Source organism: Microtus pennsylvanicus, chromosome 15 (assembly GCF_037038515.1).
Source record: "Microtus pennsylvanicus isolate mMicPen1 chromosome 15, mMicPen1.hap1, whole genome shotgun sequence".
Classification (NCBI taxonomy): Eukaryota; Metazoa; Chordata; class Mammalia; order Rodentia; family Cricetidae; genus Microtus; species Microtus pennsylvanicus.
The window spans coordinates 13,040,216-13,067,992 of NC_134593.1; the positions used below are offsets into that span (position 1 = coordinate 13,040,216).

At 47.5% G+C, this 27,777-nt stretch overlaps 1 gene segment (V, D, J or C); it reads left to right on the forward strand.

Annotated features, from left to right (window-relative positions):
• LOC142836109 (T-cell receptor alpha chain constant-like) overlaps nt 1–26,209 on the forward strand; it is a 417,115-nt gene extending 390,906 nt beyond the window's left edge. The window contains 4 exon segments of the C gene segment in view: nt 22,003–22,263; nt 24,256–24,300; nt 25,092–25,199; nt 25,744–26,209. Of these exon segments, the coding sequence occupies nt 22,003–22,263; nt 24,256–24,300; nt 25,092–25,198 (413 nt within the window).
• Nucleotides 26,210–27,777: the final 1,568 nt, after the last annotated feature.

A 27,777-nucleotide genomic window follows, 5' to 3' on the forward strand; every position in this document is an offset into this window, starting at 1 on the left:
AGCCTAAGTAAGTCCCTGTTAGGAGCCCATGAGAGGAAAATGGGGGTTCCTACCAAAGGGAAGTAGGAGGGCAGTTGTACTAGAAAGAGTGGAAGCAACCTCGAACATGCTCTGGACCATTGACCAACATTTGAAGAAGGCTGAGGCCCACAGCCAGAGCAGGCAAGTGAAGAGCAGTTGTACAAGATTGGCTTTTCCTGGGTCCCGTGGTTCTGGGCCGTCTCCCTGTGAGAGGCCCCATTGCCTACTGTTGGTGGAGAATGACCTCTGTGTGCCCTTCTGTACCTGCCCCAAGATGCTTGCTTACCACTTTCTCTATATCTCATCTTTAAAGAAGGAGAGGAAAGCTGAGTCACAGTGCACACCAGCCCTGGGACTAAAGTCTCCCTCTTCCTTGGGCACCAGATGAAATGGAGACACTCCGTTAGGAAATGCATTGTCCAGCACATTTCCAATCTAGGTGAATAACAGCCTGACTCTGAAGATTCCTGAGTTCCTGGTTCCTTCGTGTGTTAAACATGGTCAGACAGGCTCCTGGATGAGGTTATGATTCACACCTGTTACCCCTGAATCTCGAGGTCTAAGCGGCTAAAGCTGAGAAATAATCAAATAAGTAAACATGTCAGGCTTATACATGTGCTCACGTACAGCCATTCCATCTCTAGATCAGGTTTACCCCGAACGCTGAAAGCCCTCCGTCTTTTCAAGCGTAGGGAATGTACTTTGCCAGGTGTCTGCTGAGTGTGATTTCCTTGGTCCCTGTGTTTTTGCTGGGCCTCAGATCACTGTGTGACTACAGCACAGGGAACAAGCTAACATTTGGCAAAGGAACCAGGGTGCTAGTCAAGCCAGGTGAGTGTCTGGGCCTGAACCACAGTCTGTTCCCAAACTTGAAAGGGGAGTCCGGTCATCAGGTTTTAAGAGAAGTATTATAGTTTGGCTCAAATTAATCTGTATTAAACTTGACTTTAAAATGTTCAATATTTCTCTTATATAGTGTGGATAAATGGATGGGTGAATTTAGTGCAGATAAAGGATATTGCTATCTTGATGCATCCTGTGACAGATTTCCTAAAATAAGCCTATCTTACTGCCCCAAGAAGCAGAGAAAGGCAGGAAAAGTGATTCTCTCTGTTCAGAGTGGTTCTGTGACTCCAATACTTTGGCAATGGCAGGGCAAGGACCCACATCTTCTAAGGTTCAGTATCTTGCTGTCTGGAGCCTCTATAGCTGTCACTCTGGCTGATCTTCTCTGGCTCTCATTTTCCCAATTATCATAACTGAAATACGGGTAACCCTTATCTCCTGGCTCACAGAACATGTGTAAGGATTACAAAGACAGTTTGCTTTGAGAAGGAGTGAGGCTAGATGGGGCTTCATTTTATTTATTTTCTTGGGGAGAGGGGACTTTTTATTAGATTGGAAGGAGGAATAAGACAGAAATGGTACTTGAAAGGCAAGATGCTAGGATCAATATATGAACAGGCACAACATAATTATTAAGGCATTCAATTAGAAGCCAAACAATAGCAAACATCTTTTGATAGCCGTACTCCCATGAGGTCTGCGGAGATCTCTAAGCCTTGGTTCATGTGTAACATGGACTTAACCGTTCCAGCTCTCCCTGCCCTGGAGGACACCACGACTGAGCTAATGTTTGGGAAATGTCCTTGGAGTGCATGGTTAGGCAGGCGATTCACGACTTCTAAGTTATATCTTTATGCGAAATTCCAATCTGAGGGTAAGTTTAAGAGTGAGCAAGTTTGATGGACCTTGGCTATGGCTGAGAAAGGCTTGAATCTGGAAATCAGGTGAGCCTCTGCAGCTGAGAGGAGAAATCATAAGAATTAGGCCTTCTCTAAAGATCTTCAAACCTACAATCTGTTTGTAAAGAAATATGCAGTTGGGAGAGTGGACTGAGACTCCTGGGGTCTCCTTCCATCTGAACAAGCATGGGAGTTTAGTATTTTTCCTGAATTTAACAAATACGTGCTTAGTCTAGGGTTCTAGCTCAGCCAAGCAGAGGAACCCTGGGGGATTTTGTGCTCAGGCACTCTGGTTTTCATGGTGGAGGAGATCACTGTGGCCTCTTCAAGTGGCCAGAAGCTAATTTTTGGAAGGGGGACCATGCTCAAAGTGTATCTTAGTAAGTATTTCTGTGGATTCTGAGTTGGATTCATTGTTGAGGCAAGTCACGAGCTTTCTGGACATGTAAGCAGGCTATCAAATGTCTCCATTCTTCCATGTTTCACAGGAAAGAAGGCGCTCTCTGTGCCTTTCCCATATGCCTAGAAAAGCAGGTGGTAGTTTACATCGTTACAACCATAATAGAGAAACAGAAGGAAGATACTTCCTATGCCCAGCAGCCAACCCAATCCCAATCAGAAGAAAAGGCCACTCAGAAATGCCACCTTCTCTTCCACTGGGCATCATCTGATGGCTGTAATGTCCTAAACAGCCAAAGCCACATCTCCCAGTTGCCGAGTTAGCTAGCTTCCCAGTCTCCCATGCATGTAACTGTGCATATGTGTGCACACATTCGTGCGGTAGCCAGAGTGGGATGTTGTTCCTGGGGGCATCTATGCTGATCTTCAAGATAAAGTCTCTCACTGATGAAGCAAGGCTAGACTGCCAGAGAGCTCTGTGAGCCTGCACATTCCAGGTGCTGGATTACACGCACACACAATTACTCCTGCCTTTTCTGTGAGTTCTCGGCAAGCAGTTCAGGTCCTTGTGCTTGTATGGCAAGCAGTTTTTAGACTGAATTGCCTCCCTAGCCCATCTGTCCGTCTTTATCTTTTTCTTAGAAAGCATTTTTTTTGGGGTGATATTCACATCTAGTACCTCGGCAGAAAGGGACATGATGCAACCACCCTCACTGACACACCGTAATTCAGAGCCAAGCTTTGATCTTTCTGCCCTCCGTTTGCTGCCTGTCAGCGAAGGTGATGATTAACTCCTCCATATCTTCAGAGAGAAACTTTCTGCCTCGCCAGTCTAACAAGCCATCAAACACACTGTTGCCCGGCTGCCCTCTATCCTGTTACCCAACCTGATTTTATGCACGCCGTTTGATCACCTGACCTTATAACTCTATATATTTGTTTATTGTTTCCCCACTCCTGGATGTTTCTGTCACAGGGGATAGTGAATGGTTTCCAGCGTTTCCTCAGTGTCTAGTGTTAAGTTCCTGTGTGAATTAAGATCCAACCCCCAAACTGCCTTTTATTCTCAAAAAATTATAGTTTTGTGGCTGTGTGTACAGACACCGACAACTCAAGGTCCTGGCCACCATCAAGGCCAGCAGAGGATTCTGTTGTGTACAGTCGTGTTCTTGGTGAGTCTGAGAGAGCAAGCAAACGAGGGATGTGCAGGGCCTCGTTTCACTGTGCCCATCAGGCAGGCAGAACATTGACATTTGGAAAGGGAGCCGTGGTGTCAGTCAGTTCCAGTAAGTACCTGACAGCTGTTGATTATAATGCCTGTATTTATGCATTGCCTGCTTATCATCTAAGTAAAGTAGAATTTGAGTTTAACGAGGAAAGCAACAATGTATTATTAAGAGATGCAGTCCCATGTCTAACTATGTGTTCATAATTATTTTAATAGCTTAAACTGATAAAAGAAAAATTACTAGAGGGATATATGCGATTTGCTAAACATTGGTGAAAATCAAAGTATACACAGGGTTCCTAGGTTACAGTTGGGATCAGAAGTGACAGCCTTTGACTAAAAAAAACTACTTAGTGAAATTTTACAAATCTTTTTAAAAGCAGTGTGTTTCAAAATTGGCTGGAGAATTGTCAGCCGGTACTATCTTGGGCTTTCTGCTACATCCATGGTACCACTGTTATTGAGCCCTGAAAAGAGGCTTTCATGGGTTTAAATCCATGGCTTAGCATTTATTCCAGTAATCAAAAGGGGGAATCCCCAGCAGAGCTCCCATGAGGGAGGAGAGCTGTATGCTGATCATATTAATTCATGACCGCAGCAGATTGGGCATCTTTGTCAGACAGCACAGGACCACGATCTACAACATATTCATATTGGGGAGTGGGACAGACATCACTCAAGAGAGGCTTAATGTGGTGGCTGAGGCCCTCTGAACCTGCTGCAGTATTTGGGAGGCACAAGTGCCGAAGAATTAATGGTTCATGCAGACAAATGCATTCTTGTATAGGAAAACTATTAAAATAAGGGCACCGAACTGCTGTGAATGAAATAAGCCATGAAGGTTCCCCAGAAGTAATAGCTCACAGAGCTGATCCTAAAGAAAGGGCAGCTTAGCCCAATGCAGCCAGGTCCTCCAAACCTGGTTTGACTAGTGCACCGGACCAGTTCTACCTGTAAGAAGAAAGCGTTTAATAATACCGCATGAATATTATAAAGATAAGTTAATGCATGTGGAAATGTTTCATAGATTCTGAAGTGCTGCCCACATATAAAGTGCGTGTCTACAGAACAAAAAAAATTTAAAAGCTGGGTCGGACAGGGAAGTGTTTTAGGATGAAGAGGCTATACATGTTCTTGGTGAAGGGGCTGTTTTCGTGTGGCTCTGTTGCCATGGACACTGGTGAGAAACGCTCTCTCTCTTGTGGGGGTGGAGTGAGTTAAGAGCTACTGGATGTAAATGGCAAGGGAGAGGAGCCATTTTTGTAAAGACCTCCCTGACAGTGTGACTTCTGGGAGTTATCTGAGTTTTGGAACTGGGACAAAACTCCAAGTCATCCCAAGTGAGTCTGGTGTCTGCATCATTCTTTTCTCATGGTTGTCTCTGAGATGGTGGCATTTGGAGCACATGATGGAATCAATAGACCTTTTCTTTCTGGGTCATTTTCGGGAGATTTAAGCAAAGGCATTAATAGGATCCCTCATCCGTCTCCTAGCATTTAGTAGTGTTGTTCCGCCCACGTCCTTTTCTAATAGGAAAGACAGCTCAGACGTTGCCTGTGGGGCAAATGTTGAAGAGCAGGTTCACAAAGCCAAAGCAGCAAAATTGGTGTTTGTCTTTAACAAGTGTGAACACCGTGTTATATAATCAGGGGGTCACTTGACTTTGAAGGCAGAGATCTTGAGTAAGCCCCTAGCTTGCAGGGTGAGTTGACTGGGATGGGGGAGCCTTTAATTACAGTGATCTGTACACAGCTTCATGAAGTTGCCAATTGATTGACATTAAAGTTAGGGAAGCACTGTGGCAAGAATCTGGAAATAGCTCTTGTGGCCATGAGAGAAGGGTTAGGTAAATAGAGTTGAAAATTAGGCATTTCGGGCAATAGATCCAGAGACGTGTGAAGAAAGCAACTTCATTGTTAAACCTGGCACCACAAATGGCCCAGGTTTGAGTTAAATGACCTGTGCACTTGGTTGGAATATAAAAGAAAGCTAAGGATATCCTGTTTGTAGAGGGAAGGCTACAGCCCTAAGTCTGGTGTGTGTGCACATGGGTGTTTTTGACTGACTAAGAAGCACTGTGGGAATACTGGCAACTATAAATTGACCTTTGGGAGTGGAACTAGGTTGCTGGTCAGCCCTGGTAAGTGGAGTAAGCAAGGAATAATGGAATGGCTGAGGGGGAAATGCTTTTATGTCCCAAGAAATGGCTCTGTAATGATGGGTGTGGCTGAGTCACTGTTATTAGAGTCCCACTGGTTCCAGCCAAAAAATGGAGAGAGGGAGGAAGTGGTGGAGGGAGGGAGAGAGAGAGAGAGAGAGAGAGAGAGAGAGAGAGAGTAATCCCACACTAAGAAACCAGGAATGATGAGGAGAGTCTTCTGAGGTTTGTGAGTCCTCTGCTAAAATATCATATAGATGCAAATATTTGAATGTTTATTGGTAGTGCTGGTAGTCTAGCCTGCTTAGCCTGAGGTCTACTGCTCCTCTGTTATAAAAAATGATAATAATGTCCAAGGTCACCATCCTGGTGAGGTGATGTAATGTATGTAGATTGTTAAGCCTCTTGGAATATCATCTGTTCTCCATAAATGATGAACTCTCTTTCTCCTTCCAAACTGTATCATGGTTGAACAGCCCTACGCTGCAGGCCATTTTTGTGTAGGGTTTTATCACAGTGTGAATACAGGATACAGCAAACTCAGTTTTGGAAAGGGCACTGTGCTTCTCGTCTCTCCAGGTAAATGCTGCTCTCGTCTTCCTGTTGTGTCCCTTGGTCTGGGTTAAGGCCCCTGCTTGCTGTGTTTCATGGCTGTATCATCCTTGTTCTGTCGGATGACAATGTGGGAATTTAAGGCTGTACCTTCCTGGGCTCGTCATTTGAACAAGACAGCAAGAGACGAGCTATAAATGACAGCAGAGCTAAGTCACCAGGGTAGGATGGAGTGCGGACTAAGACCCAGATACCCAGGAAAAGGTAGTCTCTCTGGAAATAGACTAGCTTCCTGTGAGAAGCCTGGACTGTGTGTCTTCCCCTCAGACGTCCCTCACAGCCCTCTCACCTTCTGTATCGCCACCTTACCTGCGCAGTCTTAACACACAGAGCTACAGAAACTCATCGCTAAGCACATCCACTGTTAATCTGGGAGATCGTGAGATCAAAGGTTCTTCCATCCCTTGCAATATCTAACATGATTCTTTTACAAATTTGATAAATATTTGTTTAACTGAAATTGAGTACCCAGAGACATCAGAATTTCCAGGCCAAAGGGAAGGGGGATGGGAATGAACCAAACGGCACAGAGCATCCCCAGATGTAGAGAAAAGGGACACATTAAACCGAGAATCAAAAAGATGCATGCTCTATTCTCTGCTGCCAATTAGAAATGTAACTCACAGCAGCCTTCTTGTCTGGAGACACCCCTCCCCCCCCCCCTCTGTCTCTCTTAAATTGGTATTGGGACTCCACTCAAATAGCCTTTTTGCCCCTCTCCACCAGGCCTCTAGGAATGTGCTCCATTTGAGGCTGTGAAGCGGGAACTTGTTCTTCCTATGAAGAAGTCACATGGTTCTGTTAAATCTCAAGTGTTTCCCAAGTCGTTAGGGTGAGGAGAGAGGTGACATGGGAGACTGTTTACCGTGAGGCCTCAGACACTGTGGGAGCTGGGAAGGAGCAAACACGCTCACCTTTGGAAGGGGAACCCAGCTAAGAGTGGACCCATGTAAGTGTAGGGTGCTGTACTAACTATGGTGAGAAGCCACAAGATGGGATTTTGTCGTTGTATCTTATTTTTATATGAAGTATTAAGATTGCAATCTCGATATAGTGTTTAAGACTAACCAGCATATTTTCTCTGTGGTGGAATTTAGCATTACTTTAAGAATTAAGACTGACAGTAGTTCTGCCTAACATTAGAATTTTAACCTGAGAATTTTGCTAAGTGGAGTTGAATGGACAGAGGAAGAGCAGAAAATCACACGGCCGCTATCTAATAGACCTTTTAGGCTACCACTACCATTGAGGATGTTCAAGGTGCTTTCGCCTATGCCCCAAATAAGCTAAGCTAAATTCACTCCAGAGACTAAATGCCCACTTACACAAACCAATGTCCTCAAAGAGTCAGTGAGATACCAACAAGAGACCCCAGGGATTCTAGTTTCAGACAAGAAGCTAAATTTGATTTGGCATCAACTTTCTGTGTGATATTGAACAAATCATCATCCTCTGTGAGCCTCGGACTCTCCTGAGAGATGAGGGGTGCAGGCATCTGTGGTCCAGTAGTTCTCCCCTTTGTGACCCTAGAGCTCATGCAATTCAAGAGTGTGGATTTGGGGATGTTTCAGAGACACATTCTGATGCGGGGAATATTATATAACTTTAGTGAATAGTCCCGCTAATCAATATTCTAGCTCAGCATATTAATAATAGTAGCTGGCCCATGAGATGCTTCCGCAGGTAAAATGCTTCATATACAAGCCTGATGATGGGTGTTCAGTCCACAGAAAACATATGCATACACACACACATACACACATATACACACACATATACACACACATACACACATATACACACACATATACACACACATACATACACACAGAGACACATCCATGCACATCCACACACACACACATATCCACACACACACATACACGCACTACATCATCAGCATCATCAAGGAAAAAGAAATGATAATAACCATCATATCAGTGCCTATGATGTGTGGGCATAGCGTTAGATGGGTATTGACTGTAGAACTCTGTAAGGTGAGGGGCAATATTCTCTGTCTTACGGGGTGGGGAAATGAGACTCGCAGGGGAAGAATTCTCTACCTTACAGGGTGGGGAAATGATAGTTTATCACCCCACATTCTATGGCTGGTTATCTGAGAGACTGAAATCCAAACTTGGTCAACCTGTCTGACCTCAAAGCCCTGTCCTTTCTGCTCCATGTTGTCACAGGCTCTGCCGTGATTCACTCACAAAGGACTGAGAATGCCAATCACAGAGAGTAGGGAAATACATGGAGTGTAGCTTTTCCATCTTCGATATCGCCAGAAGTTAAAGATTCAGAAAGTCTTGATCTAGATGCTCCCATTCTAGAGGATTCTCTTTTCTGTAACACAGCAGAGCATAGGGCTGTTGGGTTCACTTAGCCCAGTGGGCAGAAGGAAGAGGGAAATGGCAGACACTCCTCATGCTGACCCCTCCCCTTCGCTCGCTGTCCCTTCTATCTCCCCAAGCAGAACAGCCACCGGTTAGCTGTCTGCAAGTGCCTGGCTGCTTGTGAGTTCCAGGAAAATGTACTTTGGATATTGCTAGATTATAGGGTTAGGGTGTAGACCACTTAGCTCTTATTTCGGAATTCATCTAATTCAGAACTTATTTTCTTCCTAAAAGGCAGTTAAGAAGGGTTGCTTTAATCATCTAATATCATAAAAATACTAATGCAAACTAGGCAGGGTCTAGAAGCTGGGACCTGGTCCTGGAACCATATGCTGTGACCACTGTTGAATGAATCTTACATTCAACATCTTGCAGGCTGAGTGCAAGATTCATTCACGAACAGAAAACATACAAAGCCTTTTACTAAAGACTTGCCGTGGGCTTCCCAGCTGTGTTGTGAAAGTGGCAAGGGAAGGAAATAGCCCATTTTGTCACAGGACAAATCACTGTGAGCAACACAGGCTTCAAACTTATCTTTGGGACAGGAACAAGGCTGCTGGTTGATCCAAGTGAGTTCAATGACTAACTTGACTTACATTACAGAAGGAAGGATATCTGTTTTCACTCATTTCTTTCTTTGTCTGTTGAGGGGAGATAAGGAGTTACTCTAGGCTTTGTGCGCTGTTTAAATATGAAATTAAGCAGACAATAGTCTTACATTACATACAGTATCCATCAGTATCATACCTGGAAACAGCATATAACAAATAGGATGCGCCACTTATTTAAACAGAGAAAACTGCCATAGGCCCCATCTAGAAAGAAAACTAATTGTATGAATGGCTTTTCAGACCGAATGAAGCCTGCTGTATACCAAGCAGAATCTTCTATTGCATTCTTTCGTATTTCTTATCTTCCAATAGTCTTAGGAAAGTGAAGGCTAAAATGACATGCCCCACAATGCTTTGGGGTATGTACACAGACCCTGGGACACTTAGTAACACACCTGAGTGTGCCCTTGGAATCCCAGGCCCGGCTCCAGGTGCCACCTTGTATGGATTTATGTCCCAGAGCCCTGGTGAGTGATGGAAACCACCGCTCAGCTTGCTTTGTTGTATTTGCAGCTGTTGTCTTGGGTGTAAGTGATCATTGTTACGACTATCTTGCTTCTGATCATAGCGACGCTGCTGACTTAGAGTACACGTTTCTGCTATATTATTCCTTTTACCCTTTAAAAGGAATCACTGTCAAGGTCCTGCAGGCGGGTGGCATTTGTTTCCATTGAGTGATTTCTTATTTGTTCATTCAGTTCCCATATCTCTGCTCAGAATCAACATGAACCCCACAATGCTTTGGTGTACTTGTCTCCTTGCTATCTCTCGGAAATGCTTTCTTGGTTTGTCCTTGCCTAAGCACTTAGATTTTGCAATTCAGAATATACTTAGCTTTTAACTTCTTCCCAAACTGGTCTCTTTGTCCCAATAATAATGTTCAATAAAAGCCAGTTCAACTTAGTAAATAATTATTGAGCATCACCAACAAACCAGGGACCACAGTAGGTTTAAGAACAAAGAAGAAAACTGAGATGTGATCTCTGCGTAATGGTGCAAACCTTTGATCTCAATGCCTGATAGGCTGAGGCAGGCTGAGCTCTCTGAGTTCAAGTCCAGATTTTTCTATATAGTGAATTCCAGGCTATCCAGAGCTATATAGTGACACCCTGCCTCAAAAATAAATAAAAATAAATTTTAAAAATCCCTCAGTCTATTAGTGAATTGGGGTGGAGGTAGGCAGAAATAACAGTGGACAATTAAAACTCCTTGGCAGGAGACAGACAGTTGCACCCGTGGCTCTGGGGAGGGATTCGAGTCTCTTCTTACTGAGATGTCTGACTTTCTGAGAACAAAAATGCCACCAGCAATTAATATCCTAGAGCAAGATGAGGACAGACAAGAATGAGTCCAGCGTGAGCCTCCCACGGCTCTTGCTCAGTCCCAGAGAAAGCGCAGCAGCTCTGAGTCACACCCTGGTGTGTTCTTAGCATGTGCCCCAGTTCAGTGGGCTGGATGTGTTCTTGGTTCTGCTGTCTCTAGCAAAATGAAAAATGATTTTTGCATCTATCCACAAGAAAGCAGGACCTGCCATACAATGGTAGCAGATAAGGAAATGGCTGCCTACTCTCCCGGAGTCTTTAGAAACTCTCCCATCCTTCAGGGCCACAGGGAGCAGAGTATTTCACAGTTTTGTGAAGACTCTTTTGTCCCAAATGAGGGAAAACAGTGATGACCCTTGGTGGCTGTGATGAGGGAACTGGAGGTCGCGGGTAGCCCTGAGGGCTGGCACTGCTTGCTCTCATAACAAGGGTTTCTTTGAGTCCTCATAACACCCATTGCAGGAAATATTCAAGATCACCTGTTGCTGGGTCTCAGCTTCAGCGCTACTGTGAAGGGTGTGTATCCTCCACAAGAGGGTAGAGCCCAAACCTGGCCGTTTTGGTGAAGGCCTTTCTCAGAGTGCGCCTATGGAAACAACTGGCTAATTTGGGGGATGGGAACCCAAGTGGAGGTGATGCCAAGTAAGTGAGCTAAGGGACCTCTTCCCCAAATGGCCCTCTACTGCAACCTCCCCTCCTCTCCTACCATGGTGCTGGACAACTTCTTCTCCTGACTCCAGGGCATGGAGAGCCTGTGCCATCCATCTGTGATGTATTACTCACAAACAGGGCTCTCAGATGGCCTAAGCTTCAAGGAGCCCTGCTTTTCCCCACCCTCTCTATCTGACAGCTCCTGTTTTCTTTATAAAGCTTCCCCCACTATTCCTTGAGGCTTGGTTTCAAACTGAACAGTGAATCAGAGAAACAGGGGCTTGAAGGGATCTTGGGGGCACCTTGCTGTTGTGTGGAACAGTCTGAGGTCCAGGTCAATGCAGTCCTGTGAAAGCCCCTTCCTCTCACCCTGAGCTCAGTGGAGCCACAGGATTCTTCACTAACAACTCTCCACCACAGTAGGAGATCAGCAGCGAGCCAGCTGCAGGCCAGGGCCAAAGATGGCAGGAGTGCCCAGCTAGTTTGAACTGCAGCCTAGGCTGAGACTTCTGTGAACTCTCCCATCTCTAAGTAGGCAGCGTGAGCTGTTTCCCCATGTCTTCCAAAAGTTGCAACTTTCTTCTCTGCTGACCTAGGGTTTCCTAGAACCAAGGGCCTGTCTGAATTAAGGTCACTGGAAAAAAGGAAAATCAGATGGCCTTGGGTGCCTTCTCCGAGCTGGAAAGAGGACAGGATAAAAGCCCAAGTCACTCAGCCAGGGTTTTGCAGGAATCAAATGCCCGAGGCTCACTTGGAGAGAAGGCCAGGAATGGAAAAATCAGAGTGTGGGAAGGAAAACCAGAGCAGAGGGAAGAGGGCTCTGACTGAAGCTTAGGGGTGCTCAGCACACGCCGTCTAAACCCCCCTGGCTTCCCTGTCTCCGAGCACCTTCAGAAGCCCCTTGCATCTGGAAGAATAGAAATGGAATCGGACCAGACAGACTGTCTGCCCCACAGACAAGGTGGTTGATGGTGGTGGTATTAGGGCATCCCTACCTTCTATGCTGACAAGAGAATGGTGTAACTGGATTAGGGGATGAGGAACTCTGCAATGCCCATCCTTGGTGCCCATCCATCCCACTAGGCACCAGGACTCAGGGCTCTCTGACAAACACAGGAGTGTAGCCAATGCTTTCCTGGCTGCCCCAGGATTGCTGCCCCAGTACAACAGGACCAATGGCAAAGAGAGGTCTCAGGAGACAGGTTTCATCAGAGGCTTTCCTCACGGTGTGCCTTGGGTGGAAACTATCAACTGACTTTTGGGAGAGGGACCAGCCTCCTTGTTCATCCATGTGAGTACTGCAGAAACGATCCTTGGGGATTACTGGGAACAGATTGAGTTAGGGAAGGACGTCCTACAGTGAGAGTGGAGTGGTCTGCACTTGGTAACGGAGTCCTTTGCTTACTTGAGTAACTGTAATGTGCCAGGTCTAATGAGGCTGTGCTGAATAATGGACACGGGTTCTGCTTCAAAGGACGAATACCCAATTTTAGAGAAGATGGTTTACTCTTGTCAGGCTTCTGAAGACCTTTTCTTCTTGACAAGTGCGGAACCCACCCTACGGCTCCCTCTGTGTCGGAGCCACTGGCCACCTCCTGTCCATTCAATGACGTCTTTTCTCTTAGACCACAGAGTCCCAGTCAGGATGCTGAGGAATCCTAGACAAAAAATGGGTCTCCTTTGGCTACAAGAAGCCTCATCCCTTTCTCCATGTAAAACATGATGGGATTTATAATAATAACATATTATTATTAGCTACTGCTTACAATATACCTGGGACCAGTGCATTCACCTATCCTAATTGATATTAGACCCATTTTATGGATAAGGAAACAGAGTCTTAGGATTATCAAGTTACCCAAGATCACATGGCTCAGAAAAGCAGAACTAAGGTTAAGTTAAATCTACTTGACTATAGAATTTATTATGAATCATACCACGGCCCAGCTGCCCATCCAACCTATACCATATGAAGGAAGACCCCACACTTCAAAGACCACCTAGATGTAAATTTTTCCTTCTCTAAGTGAGGAGGTTTGGTCTAATCTCTGTACATCCTAATCCTTTGGTCATAGTCACCACGGCATTGTGACTTGGCATTTCTGGAAGCATAAGAAAATAATATTTGTATTAGCAAGATGCAGGCACATAAAAGAAGGAAAAAGAAACATTGGGAGAGTGTTCATTGGGTATTAACCTACAAAGACAGAGGAAATAATATGAAAACTATGAAGTGGGTCACACAAAAGCTTTGTTCCCTGGGAGACTCTGAGGGGTCCCAGGTAACTGCACAGTCGGAGTGCAGGTATTTGTACTGTGCTGTGCCAGGGTGGGGGGCCAGGTAGTAGGCCAGCTCACTTTGGGGAGTGGAACAAGACTCCAAGTTTATCCAAGTAAGTGCCTGGACTTAGGAAGTCCCTCGCTTTCTTAGAGAATGAACCAGTGGTTCCTGAACTAGTTTTGTGTGCTTCCTCATAAGATTTGGTTGGTTCAGATTCTAAATTTGCAGCCGCTGACTTAATGGTGTATTTTCTAAGATAGTTGCCAAAGAGAATTAACCTTTCTATCATAGGAATAGACTCTTTTGTGGTTTCTAGATCTGTATCGGAGAAGAAATTGTGACTAAGTATAACAAAAGATTTATTTTTACTTTTGTTACCATTTAATTTCATAAAAGATGACGGATTAAATTTCCCAAAGATAGTGAACTTTGGACACACTCTTAAGAAACTCCATACTCAGCTGAGAGATAAGGAGGAACATAAAGCCTACACAATGCCAAAAGCAATACAAAATTCGGAAAGTTAGACCCTATGGAAGTTAAATAGACATAACAAACAAATAGAAACATTAGGGTTGCATTGAAAAGAGGATATTTAGAGTCTACCCATGCAATAGCTACTCACTGAGCAACTCCAGCATCACAACCACTGTGCTGGATGAGAGGAAGGGAGGGAGGGGAGATGAGAAAATGCAGGGTCTCTACCTCCAGGATCCCAAGTTTAAACAGACAGTTTTGGCCCAGGATTACCCAGGTTCTAGGGAGGCACAAACGAGTTGCCATGACTACAAAGGAGGATGTAGCCAACCTCCTACCCAGATTGCCTTGTGTTTGTATTCATCCTCCTGCCATGATCTCTACGAGGACAGAAGTTTTGCTCTCTCATTGCTGTTCCTCAGCACAGTGCAGGACGTAGGCATCATCAGGCAATGACTATGAGGAGTGGGGAATGGCTCCTGGACCAACAGCATGGTTCATTGGCCTGGGGTGTCTGCTCCCTGATCCTGGAATCTGAGTTCAATCCTGGAATCCACGTGGTAGAAAATGAGAGGAAACCTCTGGAAGGAGTTGTCCTTTGACTTTCACATGTGTCCCAATGGCACACACACACATACACACACGCATACACATACTCACACATACACACACACATACACACTCACACACACACACTCACACACACACACTCTCATACATACTCACTCACACACACACATACACATACACACACACATACACACTCTCACACACACACATATACACACACACTCTCACACATACACTCAAACACACACATACACACACACACATACACACACATACACAATAATTATTTTCAAAAGTGCCTGCTAGAAGAGTTTGATAAGGCTTCAGTGGAGAGGAAATCGCTGTTTAAAACATGTTGGTTTTGGATTAGTAAGTATTCTCCAACAGAGAAAATTGCCTGGCCTTTAGAACAGGGAGGTTATAGAGTCTACCCGCATGGAGTACAGTGCAGCAAGCAGGAGAAATGTAGGTTGCCGAAGAGGCCAGCATGTCTTTGCTGGTGGGGGAGCTTCCCGTCTCTCCAGGGAAGAGGCCAGCATGTCTTTGCTGGTGGGGGAGCTTCCCGTCTCTCCAGGGAAGGCTCCTTCTTGTGTTTGTTTGCTTTTGTGCTTCATCAAGGACCTCGTCTTGCCAAGGTTAATCAGTTAACCTAGATTAGAAAACCCACCCTATTTCTGGAGAACCAGAGTTTAGAAGCAAAAGGATAAAAATGTCTTGTAATGAGGGCTCAGCACAAATAGGTGTTAGCAGGGAAGGAAGAGATGGGATAAGGATGTGATGTCTGTGTGTCCATCCGAGGGACCACCAGGAAAAGAGGTACACTGAGGAAATGTCCCATTAGGATTAGAATCAGCTTTGCAATGCGCAGCTCCCAGGTGTGCAGGAAATCATGGAAGGAAGCTCAAGAATGTGTGTTCGGAAAAGACTTTCACATTGACATTGCTCCTGGCAGGTAACCCTGTTGGGAAGACACCATCCTGTCTGTGTGTGCAGATCTCTGAGGCTGGAGCTGCTGGAGGGGCAGGAGCGGATGCAGCTCAGCTGCCTAGGTGCAGTTGTGGGAAGGAAATGAAGCTGTTTCATAATGATTAGAAAGAAACCATCAGCACCAGCGAGGCCCCTAATTGTGGCCGCAGGAGTGAATAAGAGAACAGGCAGATTCAGAGCAGAGAGAACCTAACAATGAAAATTAGATGAGCATTTAAAATGGAATTTTAGTGTCCTACAGCCGGAGAAGGCACACTGAAATAAACACACACACATGCACGCACACACACACGAGATATTAATGAATAGTAACATTAACCTTAAGCTTGAGAAGCAATGGCTTTCCCTATTGTAAGATTTCATAAACTTTAAAATGCTAATATGCCTTGCTGGGCTTCAGACTGGAATGCACCACACATTTTCTATGCTTTCTGGGCTTCAGATCCTTTTTCACCAAATTTAGGAGGACTGAGGCCCTGTGGCATCCTCACTGAGAGCCGTGCTCCTCCACACTGCTCTGACTTCAGGGTCTGTGCCCCTATGGCGTCAGTCCTTATCATGGAACTCCCCAGTAAGAGGCAGAGCTTCCTCCTGGCTTGCTAGCTAGGCAGTGCTCCTGTGGATGTGACGACTGTAGTCTGTGTACCCTCGGGAGTACCAGACACATCTCCTTAAGGGAGGGCCCTCCTACCCCCAGTCCTGTGGATGTGACGACTGTAGTCTGTGTACCCTCGGAATACCAGACACATCTCCTTAAGGGAGGGCCCTCCTATACCCAGTCCTGTGGATGTGACGACTGTAGTCTGTGTACCCTCGGGAATACCAGACACATCTCCTTAAGGGAGGGCCCTCCTACCCCCAGTCCTGTGGATGTGACGACTGTAGTCTGTGTACCCTCGGAATACCAGACACATCTCCTTAAGGGAGGGCCCTCCTATACCCAGTCCTGTCACTGAACCTTGCCAATGTTTTCCACGTGTTGCCAGTGCAGTCTTCCCTCAAGAGTCATTTCATCCCAGCCATGGTGGCACATAGCCTCAGTCTCAGCACCCAAGAAATTGAGGCAAGAGGATCATGAATCCAAGGCCAGCCTTGGGCTACAGAGCCAGACCCTGTCAGAAAACAAAAAGAAACAACGTGTACTTTAAAAATCATTTTGTAATTAACCCATGGCTTCTCACGTTCTTCCAAGTTGCCTGTCATATCTTCAGTTGTGGTGTAGAGGCCAGAACAGGTACCTACCTTTCAGGAAGGCCCCACTGGCTCCAGGGTGGCTGATGGAAAGGTCTGTGAGACTATTCCTGAGGAAAGTTATCAGTGGTGAGACTTCTCTTCTGTCTTGAGGGGGACTGGTAAACTGAGGCAGGAGGCAAGTGCCCCATCCAGGCTGGTCCAGCCCAGGTTAGAGTTCTTGTAAAGCACCCTTCTACTGTGTGTTATATGGTGGCTTCACTACGCTGACCTTTGGGTCAGGGACCAGCCTGGCTGTACGCCCATGTGAGTATGACCATGCCAATGACCAGAGCAAGAAGATGACCTGTTAGAGCAAGAAGATGACCTGTTAGTGTAATCTCTAGCAAACTTGGGGTACGCAAAACTTTATTTCTTATTTCCTCAGGCTCCTGTGGTAGCCTAAAGTGTTCCCAGTTCACATACTGAAGTCAGAGAGGTGCCAAGGGCCAACTGAATAAATGAAAATCTGAACAGAATAATTTATAGGGAAAAAGTTAAAAGAATTGCAGATACTCGGTGCTTTCAAGTGAAGCTGATCAGATCAGCACCAGATAACCTGAACATTCAGGAAATTAGCTAAGTGCCCTCAGGGAGGAAGAGCTGGGTTAATGGCAAACACAAATTCTCTTTCATTGCAGCAGGTAGTTAAACTCGGGTCAGCTAATGAGTGTGCTAAGGGGGCACTAGTTCCCAGAGGCTTCTCTCAGAACCTTGAGTCCCGGAACCCTCGCCCAAGGGTCAATGACTGCGCTCTGTTAGTGGTTGGTGAGCTATACGTTATAATAAGGCTAGAACAGGGGATGGCAGGTGAGGGGAGTTCTGGCCCCACCTTCCCCCGCTGTATTTAACACTGTTTCCACTTTAACAACGTACTCATACCACATCATAATGTGGGACCTCGCCTGCACGTAGCGAGAAAGCCGAGAGTGTCTAACGTGTCCTCGACACTGTCATCGCGGTTCACCTTCCTTGTTGTAAAAGGCGAGGGCAGCGGCTTCCTTAGTAAACAGAAGTGGTCAGAAGCCAAGAACTTCAGGACAGTTTGGGGTAGTGTCCTGAGACCCCAGTGGGCTCCAGCAGAGTGGTATCAGAAAGGCTTCTGCAGAGACCTTATCTGGAGTGGGGTTCAGCTCTAGCCTGAGACTAAACTGTGGAGCAGGGACCACGTTAAGCGTTCGGCCATGTACGGAGAATGAGGCAAGGGCAGAAAGCACAAGTACTTCCTCTCCCTCGCTGTCCAAGACACTGGCTTGAGTTCAGGTGTTTTCTCCTGGAGGGTCTTAAATGGTTCTAGAAAACTCCACCCCAGCCAGCACCAAGTACTGAGGAAACATTATCCTTGCATTGACCCCTTGGCAATCACAAGGCAGATGATAATCGAGATCCTTCAACTAGAGGATCCAAGGTACTGCTGCTCTGAGCAGGGGGTTTCGAGCTCATGGAGTCTACTGAATTTATGGAAGTCACATAAATTCGCTTCAGTTCGGGGCACCGCAGTAGACTGGACAGAAGGAAAGGACTAATAGCAAAGACTGCATTGCAGTACAAGACAGCAGAAGGGCTCAGCCTTAAGAATGTGATCCTCCACCCCGTGAGGGATGAGCGGCTTCTGTCTACAGAGAGGGAAGGTGTCCTAAGCTTCTGTAAAGGGGTCACCTGCAGTGTGAACACTGGAGGACTTAGTGGGACATTCACATTTGGGAAAGGGACCCAAGTGGCAGTAATATCTGGTGAGTCATGCCAACTGGCACCATTTGCAACCCTGTAGGCCAGTGTCATTAATCCTCCCCTGGAGATGGCCTTTGTGACCGCGGCAGGGTGAGGCTTACTGGGGGTTCTGAGCTAATTGTTTTACAGAGGTCTGCGAAGGGGGACGGCATCACGATCCATCTTAAATATCTGCTTCTCTAGGTCAAACTCATTAAAATATGACTTTAATCATTCAACGGACACTTTTAAATGCCTTCTAAGTAGCTATCATTTTAGATAATGTTAGGATGAAAATAAAAAAATCCCAAGATAGATGTCTGACCTGTCCCCGAACAGCACAAAAGCTAGCCGAGCTTCAGAACTATTGCTCATTTAGCAACCTACAAATTATTCTAGTGTCGCTAACTGGCGGTGCAGATAAACAGACTCGGATGGGTTAAAGTCCTGGTAGAAGGTGCCCTAGACAGAGGCTCTTTTCTGTGCTGGAAAAGACTTGTTGAGCCCTGACAAGATTGATAAGATCTGTATGGGTCGGAGAGAGGAGGGGGTCAGAATTCCAACAGAGAGCAACAAGAACGAAGATCTGATCTTGGGATGAACAAGCACAGGCGACGTCGCCTTCGTAGGCAAATCTGATAATAAAAATGGACTAAGAGAACAGAACAGAAAGAAGATATTAGCCAGAAAATAAAAAGGAGATACTAACCAGGTGGTGGTGGCACACACTTTTAATCCCAGCACTTGGGAGGCAGAGGCAGGCGGATCTCTGTGAGTTCAAAGCCAGCCTGATCTACAGAGCGAGTTCCAAGACAACCAGGACTACACAGAGAAACCCTGACTTGAAAGAAGGAAGGAAGGAAGGAAGGAAAGAAGGAAGGAAGGAAGGAAGGAAGGAAGGAAGGAAGGAAGGAAGGAAGGAAGGCAGGCAGGCAGGCAGGCAGGCAGGAAGGAAGGAAGGAAGGAAGGAAGGAAGGAAGGAAGGAAGGAAGGCTAGAACCTTCTAGAGAATACAGAAATTGGGACCAGGGCCAGCCACAAGAAAACTGAGAGTCCAATTTAGAATGCAGTCTGTTGTGAGGTAAGAGGGGTCAGTTCTTTCCATGGGTGGCCAGCGACTCCTTTCTCTGTCTTCACTGGACTCTAAGAGTTAATCCCAGCCTCCGAGGAAGACAACCACTGGTTTCTCTGTAAGGAGCCATTAGGAAGGGTGGTCAAGCTTCCCGAAAAGCCTGCAGGGCGGTTTCCTGATGCTATCCAAGCCTGAAGACCCACATCTGTGTCACTAACTCTCACTTCTGAGTTCCCAGTCATTAACCACGGGGCACAGATTTAGTGGCAAGGGTGTTTTCCATCACACAGTGCCCCTGGGGACCTACAGTGCTAATGCGTTCAGACTTGGCCTTCTGTATTCATTTTGAATTGTGATGACAGGTTGGGATCCAGAACAGCTGAACTTGTAGTTGAAAAATTGATCCAGTCTCGCCAAAGTGACCTCTGATGCCTTTCGGTGGTAAAAATGTGTTTTTCTTATGAGGTAGGAACAGGAGGTCTCACCACAGGGACAGAACCCAAAGACCTCCGATTAAAGGTGATTTGTTTCTGATTTACAGGGGGAAAGGTGAGGTGGCAGTAGATGTCTCTGGGGCCGAAAATGAAAGGGACTAAAATCTAGGAAGCTCTTGTGCTGCAGCCGTATCTTCTTGTCTGAAGGGGGCCAAAGCTCCGTATCAGATGGCAGCCCCCACCCAGCTCGGCCCCCACCCAGCTCTGCTGATCCTCGGGTGGCACCGTGCTTCAGGCAGCTGTGCCCGGCCCTGATGGCTCTGGTTCAGGATCCAGCTGGAAGCCGGCATTGCCAAGGCCACCCTGGTTGTCTCAGTGAGCAGAGAGCAACACACGGGTCTGAAAACAGTCCGTGCACAGTGAAGAACTGTGGGAGTGGGATCAAGACAGGATCAGGACACAGGACAGGATCAGGACACAGGACAGGATCAGGACACAGGACACGATCAGGACACACAGGACAGGATCAGGACACACAGGACAGGACACACAGGACAGGATCAGGACACAGGACAGGATCAGGACACAGAATGGGATCAGGACACAGGACAGGATCAGGACACACAGGACAGGATCAGGACACACAGGACAGGATCAGGACACACAGGACAGGATCAGGACACAGGACATGATCAGGACACACAGGACAGGACACACAGGACAGGATCAGGACACAGGACATGATCAGGACACACAGGACAGGACACACAGGACAGGATCAGGACACAGGACAGGATCAGGACACACAGGACAGGATCAGGACACACAGGACACGATCAGGACACACAGGACAGGACACACAGGACAGGATCAGGACACAGGACAGGATCAGGACACACAGGACAGGATCAGGACACACAGGACAGGATCAGGACACAGGACAGGATCAGGACACACAGGACAGGATCAGGACACACAGGACAGGATCAGGACACAGAATGGGATCAGGACACAGAATGGGATCAGGACACACAGGACAGGATCAGGACACACAGGACAGGATCAGGACACACAGGACAGGATCAGGACACACAGGACAGGATCAGGACACACAGGACAGGTCCCAGCCCTGCCGGAAACTCTCTAGGTGTTCTGCTGTGTTAAATCCTTCCTTCTCGCCAGCCTCTGCTTCCCCCTCTGAAGGTGGAAGGGATGGTGGAAACTTGTCAGCGAGAGTCACATTAAAAACAAAATCTCTCAGAAAAAGTATAAGGAATTGTCTCAGCACTGAGGAAGGGTCCCCGTTTCTTGGACTAGCCAGTGTGATGGGTTTGTTCGATTGTGTGTGTTCATGGTGAATCTCTGGCACATTTGCTGAGTGCTGTGTGCTTGATTAGTTTCATTTGACTTGGAGAAATACTCATTTCTCAAAAGAGCCTGGTTGGAAAGGCGATGAAGTAACATGTCTATTTTATAGGTGAAAGTTCTGAGACTTCAGCTGCCTGTTGATCTAATCAAGGCTGTCGGTGGTAAATTAGAGAGTCAGGACTTGGATTGCATGTTAGGTTTGTTACTCATTACATTTACCAATGAGAGAGAAATCACCTGGTGATATGATTTTCCAACTTCATGTCTAAATATCACACGCCTGCATTTCCCACCAGTGTCCAGCCTACTTGAGGGAGAGTGCTCTAGAGAACCAGCTTGGTCCACTTTTTCTAAGCTTGTTTTCATCCTGCCAGAGCAAAACTGTTGGCTAGAGTTACTGGTTTGGAAGATGCTATTAAGTCAAAGAATGGCCAGAGGGTTTAGTGGCCGCACCTTTCAGATTTCCCAGAACACCAGACAGGACCTCGTGGAGAGCAACTACTAAGAGCTTGACTTGGCCAGGACTCAGGATTTGTGCCTGTCCCCAGACCATCATGAGCAGCTGGTTTCTAAGGTGTCACTTCTGGTCTAAAGCCTGAGAACACCACCAGCTAACCCAGAGTGCTCTGTTTGTCCCTGTCACTGGCACCCGAGTTCTGGCCTCTGTTAGGACACAAAAGATAGAAGGGAAAGAGGATCATCTTCTCACATCAGTCCTCTTGGCCCACAGACATCCAGGACCCAAAACCAGCTGTGTACCAGCTAAGAGATGCTCAGGCCAAGAACAACACCATCTGCCTGTTCACCGACTTCGGTTCCCACGTCAACAAGTCAGAGGACGTGCCACATGATGTGTTTGTCTCCAACAACACCGTGCTGGACATGCGGTCTATGGATTCCAAGAGCAACGGGGCCATTGCCTGGAGTGACCACAGTAGTTTGAACTGTAAAGACGCCTTCAGACAGAACGACGCCTCCTACCCCAGCTCAGGTGAGTGCCACCTAAAGCCGTCTCCTCACTTCAGGAGAGGCCCAGCTCAAATCTGTGGTCTAAAAGCTGCTTTGGTCAGGTACTCAGCAGTTGTCAGCAAGATCCACATTCTGTTTTATTCGTGGCCTGTCCTAGCAGGCTACAAATGTCTGGCCCTAAAGCAGACGAGAGAACAGGACACAGGGTGTTGGCCCAGTATTGGCCTCAGTTGGTCTCCCTGTTTTGAATTCTCACCCACCTTCCTGTCATTGTTGGAACCACACTTGCCTTCTCTGTTCTCCCAGGCAGTTTCCATGCCCTTCCTGCCGCACAGCTGTCTGCCCTGATTTCTATGTCTGCCTAGAGTGTGGGTGCAGAGTCCCAGACGCTGGAGTGATGTAAGAGGTCAGATGTGGAGGGAGCACCCTAGGGAGCACCATTCTGATGCCCTGATTTCTATGTCTGCCTAGAGTGTGGGTGCAGAGTCCCAGATACTGGAGTGATGTAAGAGGTCAGGTGTGGAGGGAGCACCCTAGGGAGCACCATTCTGATGCCCTGATTTCTATGTCTGCCTAGAGTGTGGGTGCAGAGTCCCAGATACTGGAGTGATGTAAGAGGTCAGGTGTGGAGGGAACACCCTAGGGAGCACCATTCTGATGCCCTGATTTCTATGTCTGCCTAGAGTGTGTGGGTGCAGAGTCCCAGATACTGGAGTGATGTAAGAGGTCAGGTGTGGAGGGAGCACCCTAGGGAGCACCATTCTGATGCCCTGATTTCTATGTCTGCCTAGAGTGTGTGGGTGCAGAGTCCCAGATGCTGGAGTGATGTAAGAGGTCAGGTATGGAGGGAGCACCCTAGGGAGCACCATTCTGATGCCCTGATTTCTATGTCTGCCTAGAGTGTGGGTGCAGAGTCCCAGATGCTGGAGTGATATAAGAGGTCAGGTGTGGAGGGAGCACCCTAGGAAGCACCATTCTGATGCCCTGATTTCCGTGTCTGCCTAGAGTGTGTGGGTACAGAGTCCCAGATGCTGGAGTGATGTAAGATGTCAGGTGTGGAGGGAGCACCCTAGGGAGCACTATTCTGATCAAGGAAGATCAGCTCTCGGCAGGGACATGTCCGCTATGTCGGGCTGTAATTAATATATTCGTTAACATAGAGTTAAGGAAACAGCCACCTCAGAGAAGACTCTGAGGAAATGCATTCACTCTGCAATGTAAAGGATAAGAGGGGACCAGCTGTGCCTCGGCCAGAGAGGACCCTGTGAAAGCTGTGAAAGGGGAAGGCTGAGAGCAAGGGAAAGCTGCAGGGCATGAGTAGGATGATGCAAACCAGGGCCAGACCTCAGGTGGAGGCAAGAGGATCACAAGTTCAAAGTCATCTTCACCTACACAGCAAGTTCAGTTTAAGGCCAGCCTGGACTACCTGGGTCGCTGTCTCCAAAAATAACTAAATACCATAAACTGTAAGGCTGGTTGCTGTGTGGAGGGCGGACTGTAGTAGGTCCAGCAGGAGAACGGGAATGCAGGAGAGAGATGATGGAGACTCTGCCAGCTGGTGGTGGGGACTCCAGGGGCCAACACTACCTGGGCTTCAAGAATAGCACCACACAAAGATGGGAAAGCAATGGGGCTTCAAGGAAGGAGCAGAGCCTCTGAGTCAGTGGGACTAGATACTAAGGGACGACAAAGGAAAAAATTTGGGCACCAGAACTTTTTTTGGAATACATGGAAATACATGGCCCTAGTTGTTATAAATATGTCTCGCTGCCTTTACTGGTCTCTGGACTGAAACCTGCCACGTCCAGACTATTTTGACTCTGTGGCCCATGTAACGTAGCATAAACTTTCACAGCCCAGATATGTTGAAAGAATGAAAGAGTGTCCAGAAGTCGGGGTGTTGCCCCCGTTAGGACCTTTGTGCCAATTGGTGCCACTCCCCATTCTCTTCCAAAGAATCACATAAAAGTCTGCATGCTTTGACTCTAAGAAAATTGTTTTTTTTTTCTTTTAGATGTTCCCTGTGATGCCAAGTTGATAGAGAAAAGCTTTGAAACAGGTAAGAGAAGGACCTGCCCAATTTTGCATGATGCTGGAGGAAGCTATGAGCCCATGATAACCTTCAGTGCATAGGGGAGGAGAAGGGATGAATCTGGGGATGGGAACAGCATTTCCAAACCCACTCCCAGCTGCCCATGGTCTGTCTTGAGTTCCTCCAGCATGGTCAACTTCATTTTCCATTCTAAGTACTTGGCAAGATTTGTCTTCAGCTTCACTAGGCCAGGGAGCCACTCCAGGCCTCCGCACCTCCTTTATTAGCTCCTCTGTAAGGACAGCCAAAGAAGCTGCTTACTGTGGGGCTGGGAAGTTGTGAGCCCCTTCAGAGCACCCTGACTAACCATGTCACTCTGAGAGCACTGTCCCTCGACGTCTTGGGAAGCTTTTCTAGAAAGGTGGTAGAACCCACACAGCCTCAGGTTTGTCTTGTCTCAGGGCCACCTCATTCCTGAGTTGTCACTCCTGTGGTGTCACTGAGGGGCCCAAGCCCACGGGGTGTGACAGCCGCCCTGAGCACCTACCCCAGCCCCATCCCAGAGCCTACAGGGCCTCAGAGTATTATGTGGCCCAAGTCCTTTGGTGGTTGTTGCCTTAAAACATGATGCTCTCGCCCTGGAGGAACACACAAATCCCTTTGCCCTGGGATGTGTGCAGAGGCTCAAAGAAATGGACCCGGGAGCTGACGTCACCCACACCAGCCTGACCAGCTCTTGGGAAAGTCCGTAGCGCCTTGCTTACAGACAGACCTCTTGTGTGCATACCCTTAACGGCTATGACTTCTTGGTTTCCCAGATATGAACCTCAACTTTCAAAACCTGTCAGTGATGGGACTCCGAATCCTGCTCCTGAAAGTGGCCGGATTTAACCTGCTCATGACGCTGCGGCTGTGGTCCAGTTGAGGTGAGACAGCATCAAAGCTTGGAGAAGGGGTGGGGGTGGGGGTTCAGAGTAAGACCCAGCCCTGAGAGCAAATCCCACCCCCCCCCATGGGAATTTGCTTTTGAATCCTAAGACTGGACTACGGGCAGAAATTTTCTGTCACTTCCTGTCACAGGCCGCTGTTGTGATGGCCTGAAGGGAGTTTACCAGAACACCCTCCCTTCCGAATCCTCAGCGGCGCCCCACCCCTCCTGAGACAGATGAGGAACAGCTCTGATCATCCTTATTTAGAAATGGAGAAAGTGAGGCCGGGTCACACCAAGGGCCACGCGGCCGAAGAGTAGAGGAGAGATTCCCACTCTGACGCTTGTGTACCTTGTGCCTCCCTCAGCTTGGTGCTGGAAGACACCATATTCATTATCCCTAAGCCTGGCTAGAGTCCTCACGCTTCTACCCTGACAAGGTTCCCAGTCACTTTGCACAGCCCCAAACACAGCCATCCCCACTGCATCCCCGAGTCTGAGTCTTCAAGACCAAGCCTGACCTCTGCTCTTCCTCACTCCAGGTTTCCAGACTGAAGGAGGCTGAACTCCCAAGCTCCTTCCTCTTCATCACCCCTCCTTGCCCTCTTCAAGCGAAAAGGAGCCCGCCCACCTCCTAAAGAAGGCTCTGAGCAGCTCACAACCCCATCAACTGGATCTCCTGAATCTGTGATGGAGACCGCTGAAGAGCCGCTGCTACCCCACTTCCTCACTGCTGCCGTCCACTCAAGACAGGCAGGGGCTGCTGCTTCTCCTGGATGTGAAGACCCTTCACACACACCCCTGCTCTCCCCCACCCCCACCCCCGCAACTGCAGCTCCTCGTGAATGTTGTAAAGAGCATGTTTTTGTTTTTGCTTCTTTTAAAGCATCCATAAAGAAATACACATTACTCTTTCCTCAAGGTGTAGAAAACTTAACTCCTTGTCTAGACCCTCCCTGCTCCTGTGTGTGTCTGAGCTGTACATCGTTCTGCTGTGCATGGCTTCATTAAAGATGACTCAGAAGAGCAGGAACTGTGACCTCATTTGACTGGGTTTGGTGGGGACATTTTCACGCTGCTTATCACCAGCTAGGCAGAGAGAAACCGAAGTGTGTGTCACGCTGCCCAACCTCTTCTCGGGATGAACTCTTAAAAATTTCACCAAGTAATCTGTACCAAGAGCCAGGAAGGTGTGGGTCCCAGCTCATACCATGCGTTAGGTCACTCATAACATATAGCTGAAATTTACCAGACAATGATGACAAGTGTCCCCAATATTGTCACCCCTGGCTCCTGCTCTCCAGGGACATTTTTTTCTTTTTTTCTTTCATGCTCAGAGTGTCTTGTCACTGAGAAGTGTTTCACCCTATAAATCTATGGCTGGGACTTGGCCAAGGAGAGTAGATGTCCCAAACGCTCACCTCTAGCATATGTGAGAGTCCCTGGGCCTCAGAGCACCCAGCTCTCTGCCCAGCCTCTGCTGTCAGTCCTCCCCAAGGGCGGGATTCTGACGAGAACACACTCCAGAGACCAACGGACAACTGCTTGTCCAAGACCAAAAAGGAGTACTTCCTGATTCCCAGGACTGCCCCGCCACCACCCAGTCCTTCCACGATTCGCCCTTGTGTCTACAGCCATGCTAGCTAGAAATAGGCAGATCCTCCCAGCTGTAACCCAGGCCTGCCTCTTCTCATAGGGATGGGGCTACCAGCTTGAATAGGTGATGGAAGGCTTGTCTCTCCCTCCTATGAGCTTCAAGGTCACCACCTATGTAGGGTCAGGTGGGACTGGAGGCCACCTACAGCAAAGCCCATGTCCCAGAGTAACCACAGAATCTCTTTATTCTAAACTGCCTCATCGCTAGCCTACACAGAAGCCTTTCAAGATTACTAAAGGGAAAGGCCTCAGGAGACGCCATTGTGACAGGGCCACCCTCACACGTGGAGGAGGGGCTCTGAAGCCTCTTCCCCAAGCCCCTCCTCATCTGTCTGACACGATGCCAGGGAACTACCACTGGGAATTTCTTTTAATTAAACCATTCTCTTCCCAGTATTAAATGAAAATGCCCCTGGGAAGGTTAGTAGAGCAAGCCTTTATCAACCATTAAAAACTTAGGGCAAATTAGTTTTTCTCCCTCCTCCAGGAAGTAGTAATTCACTTTGTTCTTAAAAGAAAAGAAAAGAAAGAAAGAAAGAAAGAAAGATTGATTGATTCAGGCAGGCAAAGAAAGTGTGGTGACTGGGGAAACAGGAGTGCTCCTGGAAATTGGCTATAGCTACACAGAAGCTGCAGGGGACCTGGTGAACATGGAGTGGGCAAAAAGCCTGGAAGGCAACAGAGCAGCCAAAGACAGACCCCTCCTCTAGACATGAAAGAGGCCCAGGCCTCTACTGGACCACACTAGCCCAGTGCCGTCAGACAACAACATCCAGAGGCCACTGGAAGCCTAGGGTTGCCTGAGAACCATGGTGAGGGGCTGTGGCGGAGGCTGAAGATCCACCCACACCCCCGGAGTAAGGTTTCTTCCTTCCAGGCCCAACCCAAGCTAGGCTGTGACAAGGCCCCAGCAGGCAGGA